The sequence below is a fragment of the Echeneis naucrates genome, chromosome 16 (genome assembly GCF_900963305.1).
Source record: "Echeneis naucrates chromosome 16, fEcheNa1.1, whole genome shotgun sequence".
Taxonomy (NCBI): Eukaryota; Metazoa; Chordata; class Actinopteri; order Carangiformes; family Echeneidae; genus Echeneis; species Echeneis naucrates.
The window spans coordinates 16921873-16941899 of NC_042526.1; the positions used below are offsets into that span (position 1 = coordinate 16921873).

Sequence of the window (20027 nt, forward strand, 5' to 3'; positions counted from 1 at the left end):
GGTTAAATTCAAGTTTTTGAAAGATGGTAACTGCCTGTCCTTGTATCAACCAACCATAAGAGCAGCAATAAGGTCTCGTTAGCGTCATGCTAGTTAAATTATTCACATTTTGCACATGAATATATTTAGAGTTACGAACCTGTGTGTGAACGTAGCGCTTGACAGTTCACTATATATTAAACAGGACAATAAATATATGTATATATATATATATATATGTACATAGTGGTGACATAAAGTCTCTCTCTATATATATATATATCTGTATATATCTATATATAAAATTAATTCATTCCTTCATTTATCTTCTACCACTTATCCACTTCTGGGTCACAGGGGATGCTGGAGCCAATCCCAGCTCACAGTGGGTGAGGGCGGGGTACACCCTGGACAGGTCACCAGTCCATCCCAGGGCCAACACACAGAGACAGACAGAGACCAACAACCACTCACACTCACACTCAGACCTACAGACAATTTAGAGTCACCAGTTAACCCAAACATGATGTCTTTGGATGGTGGGAAGAAACCCACACAGACACGGGGTGAACATGTAAACTCAGCACAGAAAGGCCCCAGGCCAGGGAACCAAAGCTGTGATGCTTTTCTCTGGCTCATCCAACTGACACATAATATGCTGCATCACGTGTATTTGTGTCTCACATTTTGAAACACAAGTAATTGACTGGGACTATGCCATCTGGGAACCTGAGGCAGGATCCTCATTGAATCCTTGTAAAATAAGCTGCATACAAAAAGTTCTGAGTAATAAATATTTAACACTGAAAGCAACCTAGAAGACAACATATTGGTCTGATCAGAGAGTTTGTATTACTGGCAACAAATGTGTTATTGTTCAACTCAGCAGTGAGAAAATGAACGATATGTTTAAATTGCTTGTACATGAGAGGAAAACTAACTTTGTGTCACTTCTCTTTCTAACACAGTGTCAAAACTTTTTAGCATTTAATTTCATGTCATAGTCTTGTAGGTAGTGAAAACACACTATTAGCCCAGAAATAAATGGATTAAAGATGATCAGATCATCAGCATACATGATGATGGATAACAGTTTCCAACAAAAAAAACAACAACAACAAAACCTTATCACAACTCAGTTATTTTGATAAATTATATCCATTGAACAAAATAGGACACTGAATCCACTTTGTACGGTATAATTTATACTAAATTGTGCACACATAACATTACCCCATTAAAGAAGACTCCTAATGTAATCTGTAATCTTAAAACATGCAATGGAAAACACCCATGTTTCTTCTTAAGTCTGTCAAAGGACTTGGATGCCTCAATGAAAAACATAAATGCCACGTAGGCGCAACAATTCAACGTTCAAAGGAAAGAACAACTGATGTATGAAGTCAATGACGAGGTAGATCCCAAATTCTCTGTCGATGGTATACTTGAGAACATGAAATGATTCATAAGAGCTATAAACAGTGTCACTGAATATGCATTTCTGTTCTTCCCTTCATGCATCTAGTCTCCTCATTATATCACTGATATGCAACGCCGCTTCAAATGTGATCATAGGGAGCAGAAACCAGGACAGATTTCAGACAGCTAGAAGACTTATCACTATTGTGACTCACATGCTTTCCATCATTGTCAAATAGTTTCTGGTCTGTGTTAGCACAGAATTTGATTAAAGCTGTGTGTGTAATTAATTTTTAATATATGTTTTAATCAGTTAGAGCAAAAATCTGGGTTTTCCTTCCTTTCCTTATTTGCACAATTACGTACATGACCGATTGGCTGTTGTTCATAATTTGCAGACTGATCCTCTAAATAGATAATTGTTGAGGGGTGGTTGATTTTTAATTTTGCTGCTTATGATTACAAATTAGTCAGTTTAATATATTTAACAAAATACTGGGGTGGCAAGGAAAAACTTCTCATGTGCATCTTGTGCAATCAAAATTTAGCAGTTTATGCCTCTCTTGTGCTTTATTAAAATATATGTTTTCTGATTGGATTATTTATTTAGTCTGTAATTTTACTCTTGGACTCATAAAATCAATTATTTGTATCGCAACTGACAATATCCAATTTTCAACCAAAAAACAAACCTTACTCATGTGCTAGCATATACTGGTTGATATCCAAGAATTGCATCAGACTGAAACAAACACCAGCAAGTTTCCTGTAAACGCTCATGCTGTTTTTATCTGTGTTCGTGTGAATGATGTCCTGAACAGCACAAAGTCTTAATTCAACCATTCTCAGTGTCCTGCAGCTCCGGGAACACAGACCGGAGGAGGAGGGAAATGATCCTTCTTTATTCCTGTCTGTGGTGGGATTGTGCTGAGTCAGAAGTATTGGGTAAATCACACTGGAGGAAAGAAAGAAAACCAGAGCAGTGAATCCAGCCAGACACAAGCCTCCTGCTCCTCATGCCCTGCTCCACATGCTGTATTCCTCCGAGAGATTTGTACTGGTTTTGATTGCTACTGAGCTCATGGTTTATGAATAGCAAGCGAGTGTCTGCTAAAAGGAAGCAAATGTTCTTCCAGCTCTTTACACAGTTCTCTTTACGTTTTGTCTGTTTGATCTAAGTGAAATCCACTGGATCGGATTTGGTTTCAAGCATCTGCTCTCTCTTGGCCTGAACCATTTGCTTCAATGATTTGAAGGTTAAATGAGGATGTTTGTAAATTCCAGATGCGACTGAGTGCATTTCAGTATGAATGCAATCACACTCAACCGCACCGCTCTCCACAGTCCTCATACAACCTTTCATTATCTGTAATCACTTGTGCAAATTGAATGAGCAGCCAACTTGATGTTACTTTTTTCCCATCTGTAGACAATACCAATGGATCTAGTTGTCTCTTCAGTTTCAAATTTTTCTTTGATGTGTTATTCTGAGTCATTGATAAATATAAAAGCCTTAGGAGTAAATCGGGATCATATCAGACATGGTCCCCTTTTGTTAAAGCATCAGCTGGATATAAATTGCTCATTAAGATAGCTGGTAGTTGGATATCTGACATTGGCATGATTTAACACTATGGAGTTTGAATTAATAGAAAAATTTTAATCAATAGATTGCACTATATTGTGGATTCTTGGCACAGAGCCTTTATCTTTTTTTGCCTGATCAAACAACTAATCATTTTGTCACATCTGTTTGGGCAGAGTCTTGGCAGGACACAAATATGCTAGAAATGCTGCTACGTGATGAAAACAAACCACAAGTCCAGAAACTCAGACACATTTGTTGGAAAGAAGTTACAAACCTTACAAACTCTCCTTGTTTTCCTTTACCAAATCCCTCAAACATTGGATCGGCATTTTCTCAGCAATCTGGAGGTACAATGGGAAGTTTTGGCTCCTCTCCCTAGAACAGCGAGGAGACAATGAAACCTCATGAAAACATGTCTTCCTTTTACTGTTTGACTGTGAGTTGCTCCACTGAAGAGGTTTGGTCAGTGCTTTGTCCACTGGTGCTTGACTTTTCTTTCCTCTCCAGAAAGTGGCACTTATGATCCTTATGATGTCAGTAACAAATATTTTCATTATAATGTAAGACAGTTGACTTGCATTTAAAATTGAGATGAGAGAAGATTCGTCCAGAGTGTTGCCAATGCTCTGGAAGTGGCCAAATAATGGAGATATGATACCTTAAAGCTCTCTTAGGCTGATCTGTGGGCACAATCTGTGTGCATTATTGGTTAGATTACAGATATTTTCAGAAATATAGTGATATGAGTCTTTGAGATTGGAAAACAAATGTTTTTCCTAACTGAACACGACTTAAATAGATGTAAATATCCCAGTATCCTTTTTTATCATCTATGCCTGCAACAGTTTTTGCAGTAAACTAACTTTTGAGAATGTTTCAAAACAGAATTTAAACTTAGTTTTTGTTGGCTTGTGTGTTGAAAGATCAGTTTGGGAGCGGTAGAACACAGCCAGGAGCTTGGAGATATGTAGTGTGCACATTCATTAATATAAAGTTTTGAAAAGTATAAGTGGCCTTAATCCTACTTCTATTAAAGGAGAGGCGATAAATGAACTTCAAAGAAGAGCTCGACCATTGCTAGCTTTTTAAGATAAGTAGTGAAGGAGATGTGAAGATGAAGGCAATGAACTGCAGGATGTGATTAGTCCTGGGAGAATTATATGATTTAAGTGAGCAATCCAGATCGCGGCAACAGTCCTTCATGTCTTAGCCTCACTTCTTTGGTCTGCTAGAGAGCTGCCCAATGTTTTTGCAAAGGATGTGATTTCTGCTCTTGCTACTCAGCAATTGAGCCGCCTCTCACTGCTTTCCCTGCGACAGTTGTGTGGCAGTGCTGATGTGACAGTGCTGATGAAAAGTCTGGCCCTCTGCCAGGCTAATGAGTCTGAAGTCAAAGGGGATGGATGGCGGTGTTGAAGTTGGGGTGCAGGAGGAAGTGGGGGTAAGATTGTATATGTCTGTGTATGTATGTTCAATTTGTGTGTGCGTTGAAATAGCAAGGGGGCGCTTAAAGGTTTAAATCCCAGTCTGGCCACAGTGGCGAGAGAAGACCCCTCATTGGAGCGTTCTCTCTGCAGGGAAGCTTCTCAAGTGGCGTCCCATTTGCACGGCTCCCTGTTCTGTTCTGGGAATTAGCCTTTTCTTTTCTCATCAACCCTCTCTCCTCCTTCCCACCTTGGAGAGTGCTTGCATTCAGCAGCACTGCTCGTTGCTGAGGCAGACAATGGATCAGAGTATTTAGGACACTTGGCAGTGTGTGCATGTCAGAGAGGATGAGGACACGGGCTGCTAAGTAGCTCATCTTGTCACATAGCCACTAGCATGATAGCTCTTCACTGCAAGGTCAGCAATGAGCAGTCACACCACACACACTCCATGCCCTGATTGTCTTTTTATTTTCTTTTGTTTCTGACAGGCCAGGTACCCTCCAAACCCCCACCCTCTGTCCTTTTCTCGAACACAATGCAATTAAAAGGATATTTGTGGTGTATTTTATGATCACGTTTAAACACTCCCTTTGTTAATCTGTGCACCAATGTTGTATTCACAACCCCTAATCCAAAATGGGATGAATAATAGATTAATCTTTCCATTGTTGTCCATGCATTGTAGGTAGCCACTGTGGAGTAAATGCACTTTATTTGCTTTTCTCCCAGAAGTCCTTTCTTTGTGCAATATGAAGGTCTGAATATGGTAATCTCTCATCTGAAGAGCTTTGTCAGCGTATCGAAGCAGCACTCTGTCATGTAATAATTGCAGTTATTTACAGCGGAGGGTATACCCATCAGTGAATGGGGCATATCGCTACTCTGCCAAAGACGCCATTAGCAGTATCTACAGCGGAGAAATGTAGCACAAAGTAATTAAGTCAAATGTGCTTTCTTTATAAAGTTCAAGTCTCCTCTGACCTTTTCCTGTATGGCACAATTTGTCAAATATCATGTGACAGATTTTTTTTATATACTTGTGAGGAAACGTCCCCTTAAACATGTGGGCTTGTACTTTTTATTATACAACTGTAGAATGTGTCTTCATTGTCGCTCTTCTGTTATTCACAGATAAAATACTCTTTAAAAGTATTTTTGATGTGAATTTTGTTGAATCATCTTTAATATATGAAACATGTAAGGTCATTTTCTTCCAGTCCGTAATATCTAATATCAGGTATATCACAGTTTCTACCAAAAGAATTGCTTTATGCTTTACTTAGCATGTATTTGCCGATAATAAACCAATACAGAAATGGGAAAAACACAGATATATAGCATCACCGCAGAGCATAAACGTATAATTAAACATGATGGCAAAATTATCCATGATCTCGGTTTGTCACTCACTGGCCAGGATGAGCATTATCCTTGCTGCTTGACAGTGGACAAAGTGTGGCGTAACTGACAAGTTGTAATCATCTATTAGACACAAAGTTTGACAGTGGACTTGGGCAATAGTTTATAGATACAAAAGGCCGAGGTCAGTGGAGTTCATACTGCACAGCTTCAGTTTTCATGGATTGAATGATTGGTGTCATTGATATGCAGGTCAGCTGAGGTCGCTGAGCCTGTGTTGCCCTAGGGGCCATTGTGTTGACTGCAGGGGTTGGGATAAATGGCTTACATTAGCATGGTGGCATCTATTGGATGAGAGACAGAGAAAAGGAGAGGGAGCGATAGACAGATAGGAGGTGGGAGGGAGATGGATTGACACAGTGAACGAGCCATGACTGGATCTTCTGTTGCTGGATTACATCATGAGTAGCACTTCATACCGAGTCTGCCTGCTGTCTGGGTACAGGAGGTGGAGAGCTGGTTTTGCCGGAGAAGGATAAAAATAACTGGTTGAAAGCGATCTATGCTGCGTACAACTGATACAATGAAAAATGTCTGCAGACTCAAATCCATGAGATCATGCAGGCTTATTGATTTTTTTTTTTTTTTTTTTGCCAAATTGAAAAACAAAAAGGGAAATGAATTGCCAGTACAGAATAAATCGCACTTCATCAGTAATCTAGCAAGAACTAAACCAGTTCCTGCTTAACGACAGCGAGGCTTGTGCAGCGTGTAGAGCAGTGATTCCCAACCGCAGTGTGGCACATAGGTGTGCCATGAGAAATCATTAGGTGTGCCATGGAAGATTATCCAATTTCACCTGAATGGTATTCTAAGGCTTTCTAAGGCTCAGGTGAAATTGCACCCCAGGATGCACACAGCAACACCTCACAAAGAAACCCTCTGTAGAGCGAATATACTTGGAGTGCCTCTGTCTGCATCCCTTTGTTAAAGTGAATCATTCTGTTGGTCTTCTGGGAGATATAAACCTGATTGTACAGTCTTATTTTGCACACAGATACAAAGCACGAGGTGTGTTTCTTCCATTGCTGAGGCTGAAGACACACACAGGCTGTCTGGGGCTCATTTTGTAATCATAATCAATGATTTTGTCATAAATAATTCACAAGTTAGATGAATAATCACTGTTTCTTTGAGGTAACATAGCAGTGATTCAGCCCAAAATGAAGTGGTTTGCAGCTTGTTGTGTCATTTTGATTTATGTAAAAACACAATATGCAGCCGTATCAGCTGTCTGATCTCAGCAGGTGCGAAGGTGGTTTTGTGCTGCTTCTATATCTTGCTTTCCATTTAAGAGAAAACTATGCCAGACTACATTTCTGAAGTCAGTATTTGATAGCAAACCTTGTACACTTTGGCTTTTTCCACTGAATGTAATCTTTTATAAAGAAAGATGTGTGTGAAAATATATGTGACACCAAGGCTGATATCACCCAAAAATAGACTTTGGTAGCATGAAAGAACACGAAATATGCTGATGTCTTGTAAACTGGCTTTAAATGCGCTCACTATCTGAATTCCCGTTAGGGTTAAAGAAAGTGATCAAACAGTGGAAGTGATTTTTACCAGGTAACTGAGAGGTGTGTTTGTCTATGGTCTCATGAATGTGGATCAGAAGGACAGCGCACCTCAGGCTCTGGGTAAATAACGTTAAAGAGATTGAGCAGTGATGCCCCTTAAACCAGACAAAGTCAGTGCTGCCTCTGCTAGATGATGTCAGAGCCAGTGTCTCTCTCTTTCGCCTTGATTTAATCTGGATCAATATTTCTCTCAGTGGCCTGCTTGTTTTTCAGCCATCAGTATTATTAGTCTCATCTGCTATGGCACAAAATGTTTTATGTCTTGTCATCAGATTCCTCATTAAAATTGGATGACATATCCTGGCAGAAGATGTGAGGGGAGATAAATGAAATAAAAAATAACGAAATAACACTTCCTCCCTTATTTGATGAATTGTTACACGCCTGTGCTCTTTTAAACATGAAGCTATGATGAAGTAAAGACTTGGAAACATAAAGAGACTGGTGTTCTCCACAGGAAAGAAATTCAGCCTGCATATATGTAATGTATAGATATCAGAAAGATATCAATCTCTTCTCAAGTAACTGATGCTAAGAAAATTAAGAGGCATCTGTACTACATAGTTGAACACAAATCCTGAGAAATTACATGTACTCTCTTTCTAATGTTAATTCCGCAAAACAAAGCATTTCCTAATATTAATTTGATATTACCACAAATTGATAGTAACAGATTGCCCTGTCCCATTGTTAACCCTGTGAGCTAAATTCTTAACTTAAAAGATTCCACCCAGGTTGCCACTGACATTTATATTCTTTATTGATTTTTCTGTGTCATTATCGATTATTTTTTTATGACTTTGTGTTGACGGCAGCCATAGCTGGAGGCATTATGCTTTGGGGTTGACTTTTCCGTTCCCATCCTATGAATGCAATATCTCAGTGACAGCTTTCTTTTCTTTAAAGTTCACTTGGACTCAGGCTCAAGGGCAGCGTTAGTCCTTAAGGGAATGACTCCAGGTTTGGCAAAAACACAAACTTGGTCTCTGAACTGATTACATTTTGTTGGTCAAAGTCACATTGACGTGACAATTTTTTGAACGCTGAAAGTTCATCACAATAAGATAGAATTTCATCAAAAAATCTATTAGTTTTAGAAAGTCAATTCAAAAACTCATAGATTCATCACACACTTAGATTTGTTTTACATTTTTATTTCTTTTAATTTTGATTATTTTAACACAAAGATATTGGACTACTGAAAAGCACGAACCTGAACAGAGCTCAGTACTCGGCTGGAGCTCCTTTTTGCATGATTTACTGCAGCAATGCAGCATGACAAAGAGGCAATCAGCCTGTGGCACTGCTGAGGTGTTATGGGCACCCTGGTTGCTCTGGTAGCAGCCTTCAGCTCTTCTGCGTTGTTGGTCTGGTGTCTCGCATCTTCCTCCTATCCTAACAATACAATTCAGGTCAGGTGAGTATGTTGGCTAATCAAGCACAGAGATGCCGTGGTCCTTAAACCAGGTATTTGTACTTTTGGCAGTGTGGACAGGTGCAAAGTCCTGCTAGAAAAATGAAATCCACATCTCCATAAAGCTGGTCAGACGAGGGAAGCTTTAAGTGCTCTTAAACAGTCCTGCTGAAACACAGAGGACTAACACGAGCAGATGGCATGGTCTGCCAGTCAGCATCCTTCACAGTCAGAAACCTTACCGTGGTCCTCAAGCAACTTGGACCAGGCAGCAATCCAGTCCTTTTCTACTCCTTGTGCAGGTTGACAATAATTGTCAATTGACCATTTAAACACATTTGTCAAAGCCTCAGGAAACCTTTGCAGATATTTTGAGTTAATTTGCTGAATATAATGTGACAACACGGGTGTCTAATATTGAACTTTTTCACAATATTAAAATTTGAGATACTGAATTCTGGGTTTCCATTAGCCGTAAGGTATGATCATCAAAATTGAAAGAAATAAAAAATTTAAATATATCAGCCTGCATGTGATGAATCTATTAAATACATGAGCTTCACTTTTTGAATTCAATTGTTGAAATAAATTCACTTTTTGATGATAGGAGATTTCATGACATCCCATATAAAAAATCCACTTGTTTTCAAGACTTAAGACTGACTGATTTAGCCATAATGCAGTCATTATGTGCTAATTGTGGCCCAATTTAACTGTCTCATAGACTAAAATTATGAATTGATGGCATTTTATGTCACAGTGATGCCAAAACACTGGTTGTTGTTAAATGATGGAACTCATTAAGGTGAATTTTTTCCACATCTTTATTGATTTGCAGGGGCAAATAACTGTGAGGTGGTAAATCAAAACGTAATTATTAATTAGATTTAAACTCGATAAATGAAACATCACGCAACAATACAAGACAGCTGCAGATTCATTTTCAATCAACTAATCAAAAAATTGACTTATCATTCCAGCTCACTGTCTGCACGCTGGATGTCTTTGCATCCTGCTGGAATTCCGTTCAGCAGGTGGAGGCTGCTGGCGCTGCGTCTAAGAAGTGTTGATTTTTCCAGCTCTAACTGATTAAGACCAATCCAGTGTTAACCCCACATTGGCTTCCCGTCGCAGGATTACAGCAAATCAGTTGTTAATCACTGATTGTGGTGTTGGTGGTTTTTGTCATGGTGTGCGCCAATGGGTGGTGATGTCGATGGAAGGGGGATGGGGTTGGTGGAGAAACATCTTGTTTTGAAGCCCACCACGGCTCTGGCCCTTTCTTCATCCCCTCCTCCACCATGTCCTCTTCTGCCTCGGTACCTCCTCCCCCACATCGTTGGCTCTGCCGCAGTTGATTGGGGAAGACATCTCTGCAAAGTTCCCCACTTGATTATGCAGCTTGCAGGAGGTCAAGCAAGAAAGGAAGGGCTTTTCATTCACTTTGACTGAGCCCATCATGGCCTAAGGGGGTCAGGGGGTCATGATAAATACACAGATGACAGTATTGGTCATCAGAGTGCAGCAGTAAATTCCCCAAACCTGCCCCTTAGCAGCCTCTGCTAGGCGAAAAAATGATTTCTGATTTCAGAGTAATGAGGTTGAGAATTCTAAGGGGACAAATGAGAACGAGAGAGACATTGAAATTCAGTCAGCAAGGCAAAGCTGGAAGAGAGGGGAAAAAAAATCCTGACAAGAAAAAAACCCCCAAATCAAACCACAAGCAGTAATAGCTCTGGCACCGTCCAGGGTGTGATTTATGGGGGAGAAGAAATGGCCCTGTTTGAGGGCTGTCACGTCTGGGCCTTGTAATTTACTGTGATGACTGGAGCACTCTCATCACGTGCATTCAGGCTGCTAAGACAGCACATGAGGGGAAGGGTGCCCCATTAATACTGATTATAAGAGCATGCTGCCTTTCTGGGTGGTGCCGGTCTGATGTTTTTTTTTTTATTTTTTACATTTTTTTACAGTATATCAATTCAATGACACTTCTTAATGGAATAGAAGGGATTGCTTTTTTTTTTCCGCTCAATGCATTGTGATGCTGGAATGAGGATTCTTGTCATCATCCTCAGTCTCATAATTGCATCTATTACGATCATTTATAATTCATAGGCGAGTTTGAAATTTTACTTACAATATAATTATATTTGCGGAGTGAAGTAAAAAGGGAGAGAGAAATTTTCAATAAACCTGTTCTTTCATCTTTTTACTGATGACAAGGAATGATGAATGTCTTTAATAGAGGAGCGCAGCAGCCAAAGTCTTCGTTCCACAACAGTAGTGTTGTTCCAGATTAAAATGAGTGTTTGCATAGTTTCATTGGCGGTCACAAAAGGCCCCCTGCAGAAGCACAAACTGCTCCTTTTGAAAGGTGTTGCTAGGATACAGGCCAGCGTGAAAATGAAATCTCCTCTGCACCGCTTCCCTGCAGCTGTACAGCTCGGACATTATGTCCAACTTATTGTGCGAGGGGTTTAGTTGTACAGCATGTGTGCACCATTTTTTTCTTCGTTCGTTTATTTTGAGCAGTTTTTGAACTTTTGTTTAGTCATAAGCGCGATTTTGGTTGCGTCATGGAAAACTGCAATATTGCACCGAATCTTCTCTTATCTGTTCAGACTGCATTTGTCTGGAGACCATGAGATCTCAATCCCACTGTCACACCTCTGAGCCTCTGCCAGCTGACACCCCAGGCTGTTCACAAAGAATCAATAGTATCTGCCTCATGTTCAATTACACTCCAATCGGCACACACCCTGCCAGCACGACTTAGGAATAAATAGGTTTTCTTTCGTGATATTAGGTGTTATATTTGTCGAATGAAAATGTGCTGGTCAGCATGATAAAAAAAAGGAAACATTTGACTTATCACAATAATCGTAGGTGCAAATGGAAGATTTTTTTTTATAAATAATTTTTTGTTTTGAAACTAAGAGGCATAATGCTGATGTTAAGAATGTTCACACTTGGGCTGCCGTTCTGTCAGATCAGTTCTACTTTATTGTCCCCCCGTAGGGGCAAAATATTGTGCTGCCAGTGGTTATCACCTTCTGTTTGCTGCAAGGTGACATATTTCACAGGTAATTTCCCTTAAGCTTCTTTGGTTTGGCATAATACTTCCTTAAACGATTAAGTGGGGTCTAAATTACCTTTCAGCATCACTCAGAAGTCCTTGGTCCACCTAAGAGACCTAAATATGGCCACATTTAGCACAACTCAGTAAATGGGCTTTTTTATGTCATTCTTTTTCTATTTTGGGGGCAAAATAGCTTGTAAATATAAATTGTTGGAGTATACATAAGCTGAAATGGTGCAGCAGTTAGTTATATCCAGCCATGTCTCAGAGGATCTCTGCCTCAGTGAGGGAGGGCGTCATGGTTTATTTAAAACTGATTATTTTGAACCCATGGAGCAGTTTCAGTCTGATTTAGTTTAGGTAATGATTTATATGGAGGATATTCTTCACCATGATGGAGCAACTATTTTTCCTCCCGTCTCTGTCGGGAGCAGTGTGTGTCCTGATTCAGACAGCTGTTGCTTTTCATATTGTGTTAGTGGGTGTGAGGCTGATGGCCAGTGTTGTGCTGGTAATTCCTGGTGTGCCATTAACATCTTGGGAACAGTGGACGAGGGGCAAGTTGCTTTGCTCAACTAAACCATTGCCCAGGATTCCCTCTGGCAGCTGTCAAAATGTCAATCATCAGGTGACAACCAATCAAATATCAATGTCCTCAGAGGCTGACAGGAAGCAGAGACATGGTTAAGATGCTGCAGTGCTGTGCATTTGTCCTGCTTGTTGAGGAAGAGATTGTTTGGTGTGGCTTGTCATGTGTTACAACAAGTTGATCCTCTTTCAAGACAGCAAAGCAATGGGAAACAACGTTCCCCCTCAATGCACAACAAGCTAATAAATTGTAAGTAATTTGGTAAACAAGAAATTGTACATCACTCAAAGAATGCTTAGAAAGCAAAGAAAGCAAAAGTGTACAAAATTAATTTAGTGTAAAAGATATTCTTTTAAAAAAAGTTGATATTTTTTGACCTTAATTTAGCATTTAATTGAAAAAAAAAAAATGTCAACAGACTTATCAGTTATTGGAATAATTATTATTTACAGCCCGACACACATATACACAAGTTGCTGATCTTCTGGAAATGGGAATTTCAGGCTTCACCATGCTGATCTTAACATGCAATTAAATCTTTTTGGTCTTGTATAGTAAATATCAGGTTGTTGGATTAAAAATACTGGTGAACAACCTGTTTTCACATGCCTGATTTTTTTTTTCTGCACTAATTCTCTGACTTGGATTTTGTCATAGTAATGTAAATCACTTGCTTTCCTTCATTTGACGGTACGTGTCTGTCTTCCTGTTCCATTATGTCTTTTTTAGGAAATCCAGGCTAATGTCCATCAGCTGAGCTTGTAGCTGTCACCCCACCAGGTGGTTCTATCTTCAGCATCATGCTGCGCCTCATCCTGCTCCTCCATCTCCTGGTCCTCTCACTCTCCTCTGCAGGTCAGTAGCACATCAGCTGAGGGGAATGGACAAATGAATTCACAGAATGTGCGAAAAGCTATTTTCAGATATTGTGTCACTCCAGTTGGGTAAAAGCATCACGTCTCTAAAAACCACTCTTGCCACTTAAATATAAATGTCCAATTTTTTATGATGCTACAAGTCATTACATTTCTCGGCTCAACCCTCAAAATAAACATGTGTAAATCAAAAAATTTGTACTTATTTGCCATTAATGTCACTAAAAATATTGTAATTAACTCAGTAGTAGTAGTAGTTTGCTCCCTGTGAATTTCCTTTTCAAATATTTGCAATGAAGACATCATTAGGGGCTTTGCTTCTAAGCTTGACTTGTTTTATCATCACCAAGTGTAAACATTAAAAAATCCCATTCAAAGAATTATTCAAGCACAAACAGGCAACTACTGAATTAGAAAAATTTCACTTAGTGTCTCCAACTACAATTCATGAAGATGAAAAAGGTGGTTATCTAAATTTTGTTGCTGATGAACTCAGGAATAAAGACAAATCATTAATAGGCTGCTAATAACTAGCCATCAATAACATAGCGAATATAATGATGGTGGATGTGTGCTTCAAGAGTGACAGTAAAAATCTATCTTCTGTTTTAATGTCAGCTGTAAATGCAAACACAACCAAATCAGAATCAGAGGAAAGCGATGAAGGCCAGATGGAAAGAAGCACATATTGTAGGAAACGATGACAAGATTTACTTACATCTAACGATCAACGCTGGGAAATGCTGCGCTTGGAGGTCCAACAGTTCACGGGTTTTCGTTTCCTTTTTTTGTGATCCCACTGTGCAATCATCTGTGTTGGAAGCAAAGGAAAGCGGACAGAAAGCAGCAATGTTGAAAATGACCTGTCTAAAAAAGATACGACCTCCTCTGTGTTCTGTTTCCACTTGTTTCACACTCATATGAGGCAAAAAGAAACAGGACCTAGGATTGGAAATTCAGGCTGCCAACTCTACTCTTTTTCCAACGGACGTTTAGATGGAGGAGATTTATCTACCCTTTTCTTTTTTTTCTTTTTTTTTTTGTTAAGGAAGGTGCTTGTAGCATTGCAGCTGAGTGCACATTTTGGCAGCGCTGCAGCAAAACCTTTCATTAGCCAGTTGAAATTGCCCTCACATACAGCCACAAAAAAAAAAAAAAAAAAAAAAGAACGAATGGTAAATAGAGATAAATATACATCACCACGACAATGACTGCATGTGGCTTTCTGGACAGTCATGCAGGGCTGGACCCTGGATCTAAACAGACAGCAGACTCAGGTTGTTATTGTGCGGAGAGAACATTGGCTTGGCATTTTTGTTTAGTTCCAACAAGAATAAAGTTTGATGGCTAATATGACATTAATGTTGTGACAGCAGAAGAAAAGTCAAAAACATTCTGCTCTGCTATTATAGCATACTGTGGAGTTTTAGCGCTTTTTGTGATTCAGCCATTCTATTCAACAATAGCAGTGAAACCCTCAAGGCCAAACAAAAAATGTTGTCTCTTATTGTGAAGAAGCATGTAGCTGATTTCACAGAGATGGCCATCAGCCAAAGATAGTCTAGTATTCCACAGCTGTGATTTTTCAGCAATTCATCCCATGCTCGGCAGCGAAAAGGGGATTCTATCAAACACCTGCACCTCGCTGAAAAAACTTTCATCATCCTTTATAATGGGTTTTGATCCATGTCCTTGTATTCTGTGAATGAGAGAATTACACCTGTAGCAAAGAACGCAGAAAGTAATTGAAGTCATCTTTTTGTAGCGTTATGGTTCAAATTGCTGACGTGATGTCTTTTGTTTCAGATGCATCATTTGATTGGGAGACACCCGACTTTTACAGAGGTAAGAACCGCACGTTCGTGGCCTTTTTATATTCATGAGTATCCAAAGTTTTGATGTTTAGAAAACCTTCATAAAATCCTGCAGCAGTGGTGATAAAGTGTCAAGGACCAGAAGGTTACAGTGTTTAATACCTAGAAAGGTCACAAGGCTGGCAAGTGATTTCTTTCTATTCTGTGGATGTAAGCTTGAGGAATTCATGGGACTCCAAGCTTCCCATTCAATTCAAGACCGAGAAATAGGTGGGCAGCATTTCAAGACTGTATTTGATTTATAGTGTTCAAACCAACAACAAGCATGCTCCACATGATAAATGGCAGGTAAATTAAGTTATGGCCTTGGACTTTAGAGAAGGAAACTGTGATTCACTGTCAAGACTACATCACTAGATCTGTTTGAGGAGTGACTTTTTGTTATTCTGTTGCCATACTTCTCACGTGTGACCTTTAAGTCGTTTAGAATTTCATTTGATTTGCTATGAAAAAACACTCCATTATTCAACTTATTATATACTTCTCGTAGGGTTCTAGATTTTCCTGAAAGAAACTTTTGCCAGCATTACAGTCGAGGGGAGGAGTATGTGCTTTTCCTATTTGTTACACTCATGTTATTCCTTTAATTTGTCTTTACAAAAAAAAAAAAAAAAAACCTACTCACAGATTCAACAAATGAACAATCCAGTGAAATTATGAAAAATCAGCACAACAAAGGAAACCAAGGCTAAAAAGAATATCAGCTGGTCTTCAGTCTCCCATCTCTGTTTATTCCAACCCTTGAGGTAGTAAAAGTACAATAGTATCCGCCTGTCAGATTTTGTCGAGGGACATGCAGTGATGGCTCTTTTTCCCATGGTCTACAATAGGACAGGAGGAATGGAATTCTATCTGGAGGTCATGTTTCTTTCCACTGTTGCTATTTCTGGATTTCTCCTACATGGAAATGTGCATTAATAAGGATCCAAGAGAAAGCACTGGACAAAGGAATCCAGGATGGTCATTAAAGCCAGAAACTGCATTATGGTTACCATAACTCATTGTGCAGTGATGGATGAGAATCATTGATTCATACACTGATGAGAGTGTGTGCGTGTGTGTGCATGTAGTCATTAAATTATTTTTTCATTCATGAGAAAATTGTAAAATTGTGATCACGCTCATGTGTGTATAGTAAATAGATCCAGTGGTGTAGACCTGAAATGGGGATACAGCAGTGACTCTGTCAACTGATGAAATGATCCACTTATCGTCACCTTTAAAGCTCAGTAATTCCGCTCTGTTTCTTTTAATTGTATCTGTACAAAGACTCGTGTTTAAACAGAAAGTTAGGGGTTTACAGTCAGTTATGTGCCAATGTTTTTTTGGCGTGGCATCACTGTTGGGTTGCCAGGCAACCAGCGCAGACTCAAGGAAGTCTCTGTGCTAGGCCAAGTAAACGTGCAGAAATAGACCGTATTGATCTTTTCATCCCACCGCTGGCAGAAAAGTGAAAAAATGTATTTCCCAAAATGTCCTGCTGTTCAAGTGCGATGGGAAAAGGAAGATCAGAAGCTCCCAAATTAAAATCATCATATCCAAAGACAGGTCTGACTTTATTCCTTTACAGGGTGTGCATTCAAAAACAAATCTTTCTCATTTTCTGACTTGTGGTTTCTGGGTGCCTGTCTAAATTGTCAGTTCCTGGACAAACTGATGTCATCTCCACAGGTTTTTGGTGACGACACTAAAATGTGTGAGAAAATAATTTTGAAGGCCAAGACAAACTACACTCCCCAAAGGTCAGAACGTTGTGTAGGCTGCCTTCCAGCTGGGGCTCAGAGCAGAATCGCTCTTGTCTTAGAAACAAGCTTAGGATCATTCGGCCTATAGAAATGTTAATATCACTCTGTTCTTAAAGCTATTCTCCTTCCTGTCTCTGTATCTCTATTTGACTCTCTTGTGTCAGTCAGAACCTTTAGCCTTTAACGGCCTCATATAATTTGTATTAAAAATGTCTAAATATCAAGATTCCCCAGGAAGAACATATTAAACCGTCTCACTGTCCAGGTGAAGAGGCAGATGTTCCACATTTAGGTTCCTTTAACTCCAGAGTGACCAGAGAGCTCCATGACCACAAAGTATCCCCAGTAAATGAACTACATTACTTCAGCACCCAGACATGGTCACTGCTGGAGTCTACAGTAATCACCAGACACCTTTTAATCCAATAAGAGATATTTCAAAGCTCTACACACTTTTATTTTTACTTTTTCCATACTACTGGTGTGAAAACTGAAGTGAAACTAAATAAAACCATAGCCATAATCTCTTCCAATAGCAGGCTGAGCTTCACATTAATATACAATATGTGCTCCCTGGTCAGTATCACGACTGGGTCACTACTTTTTTCTTCCTTCTAAACACTTTAAATTTTTGCAGCTTCTTCCACAGAGCCTCTTATGTATTTGGGTACACACAACTACCTATAACCTGTCCCCTACACCTTTTGCTCTCATGCAGTCCTACATTGGCTCTCTCACACCTCCATTTTTCAGTCTCTGCAGTAGCCATGGCCAGGTCAAGGCCAAATATGTTGGTCCCGATCTTGTTCCATCTGACCAAAGAATGCACTGTCAACATTTAACTCCCTTTCACATTGTTTGGTGGATCTTCCAGTTTTCTACTCTTTTGGCAATTCTGGATTTGTCGTGCATAGAGGTTGACTGTGCCATGCCCTTCACGCTGTCTTAGTGGTCACTGAAGCATCGATTTCCTCTGTTAGTGATACTGCATGGGGGTGTACTCAGTTTTGTTATGTATGTTATGGACTGTGAAAGCCTCATATATCCTGTTCCAATAATTTTGCCCCGTTACAACTGACATTTGGTAGAGTAATTCTCTTTCCTAGCTCTTGTGATTGCACAGCTGGCAGCACAAGGATCATATCTTGACTAAAACAGACCATACCTCTGCAAATGACTGGGCTTGCAGTGAAATAGAATAATTAATACATAAAATTAACGCCATTAGAATTTTCACTCCAAGGACTTTGTCATCATGCCTCATTGTGTGGCTCAGGGGGTTGTGGGTAATTTTTGCGACACTGTGTTCAGCGCCTTAAGGGAACAATATGTTATCAGTCCCACTTGGACGTTCTCCTGATCATCCAAACAAACTGTGCTGCACATGTAGTTGCAACACACAGCTGTGTGATAAACGACTTTCACTGAGAGGATTTGGTTCCTCTGGGACTGTTGTTAACAGTGTGAGTATTTAGACGTGAAACAACAACACATACAAAAAGTTGTTTGCAAAAATGAAACCACTCTGGGTGGAAATTTAAAAGAAAGACATTTCAGATGGAAAGATATGAGCGCATATGACAAGCAGTGAGAGATTACAGATATTAAAGTCATGATACAGTTTCAACGTAGGTTTTGTCATGCACACAAATGTATACTTAATACCACAGTGAATCACTGGTGTCGCCACAGAAATTTAATATGTGGGAGATAGCACGCTCCCTAGATAACGGGTTACGTTCAAACAACAGGGGATGAGTTAGTGTTTGGTAATGAAGTCTGTCCTGAACAAAATGACTCCCAGCATGCTCTGGAGGCAGATGGCCACAGTGTGTGTGGCTTTGTTCACATGTGTGTATTAATTTCCCCCTTTTGTGTCAACATCTCTCCCTGAGTAACTTTCCTTCTTTCTCGCCATTGGTTGTAAATATGCATGGAGGGGTTAACCTAACCTTAACTGTGGTGTAAATAATTACTTGTGCTGTTGAACAGAACATCTCAGCGTATCCGAGGTAAAGTAGAGTCAATAGAGTGATGAAGAAAAAGGCTATCTGCTTTGGACAAATGTGTCACAAATGTTGGGGGTGGGCATGAGAGAAAGTTCATCAGAGCATATACTGTGTCGGAAGCTGTGAGTGAGAGAGTGAAGGCTCAAATATTAGAGAAATGTAGCCATCATTAGCAGCTCTGACTGGCTGTTTTTGGAGTTACCACGTGTAATGTTGAACTTGTTTGCTAACCTCTTGCATGAGGTAGCCCTCAAAGTACAGCCAATGCAGACAGATTTATTTTGGCAGCATCTCAGGGATCACAGAGCACTGCATGATTCCAACTGTACATATCAGGAGCTGAGAACTGTTACCGCTTCAAGAAAACTATCACAATCCTTGACAAGCTTCACCAAAAATGAAAAATGTTCACCTCATGGTAGCACAAGAGCTAAGACCGGGAATCATCCACGATTTGATGGCAGTCCATCCAGTTGGGGAACAGACTTTCATTGTCTGAGCCACTCCCATGACTATAGAGTGACGAGAACTGGAGGAGAAGAAGCCGCAAAAGGAAAGTTAGCGAAAGTGGAGCAGTGTATAGGTTGGAGGGAGGTAGAGGGGACAGTGGAAAACCAGAGAGGGCTAGAGGCAGATAGACTCAGAAAGTGAAAGGAGAAAGAGGCCTGTGTGTGTCTCCAGGCAGTGGGCCTTATGTGGCCTGCTTTAACACTCCCCTCCACCATCTGTCGCATCCCACAGTACAGGGAAACGGTAGGAACAGGACCAGCACTCATCTGAGTTACACTCCAATCGCTGTTCCTGCATCGCTCTAAAACCTCTGTGACTCTTCTCCTAGAGCCCATCCCATATTCATATTTCATACCTACATGTAAAGCATCTTTAAACACTCATGCAGAACAACTGCAGTCCAACAGTAGAATGGAGTCACTATATATCCAGTTTCTTTCACTTCCATTTCCTCTTTTTTTTCTCTTTCTCCCTTGCTCCCAGAACATCGTCTCTCACTTAATTTTCCCTTCACCAG

At 39.9% G+C, this 20027-nt stretch overlaps 1 protein-coding gene across 2 annotated transcripts in view; it reads left to right on the forward strand.

The window, feature by feature from the left end:
* LOC115056024 (contactin-1a-like) overlaps window positions 1-20027 on the forward strand; it is a 57867-nt gene that overhangs the window by 16802 nt on the left and 21038 nt on the right. For both annotated transcript variants that reach the window (XM_029522242.1, XM_029522243.1), the window contains exons 2-3: window positions 13227-13352; window positions 15179-15217. In XM_029522242.1, coding sequence (XP_029378102.1) covers window positions 13298-13352; window positions 15179-15217 — 94 coding nt within the window. In that variant the 5' untranslated portion in view covers window positions 13227-13297. The remainder of the gene's footprint in view (window positions 1-13226; window positions 13353-15178; window positions 15218-20027) is intronic.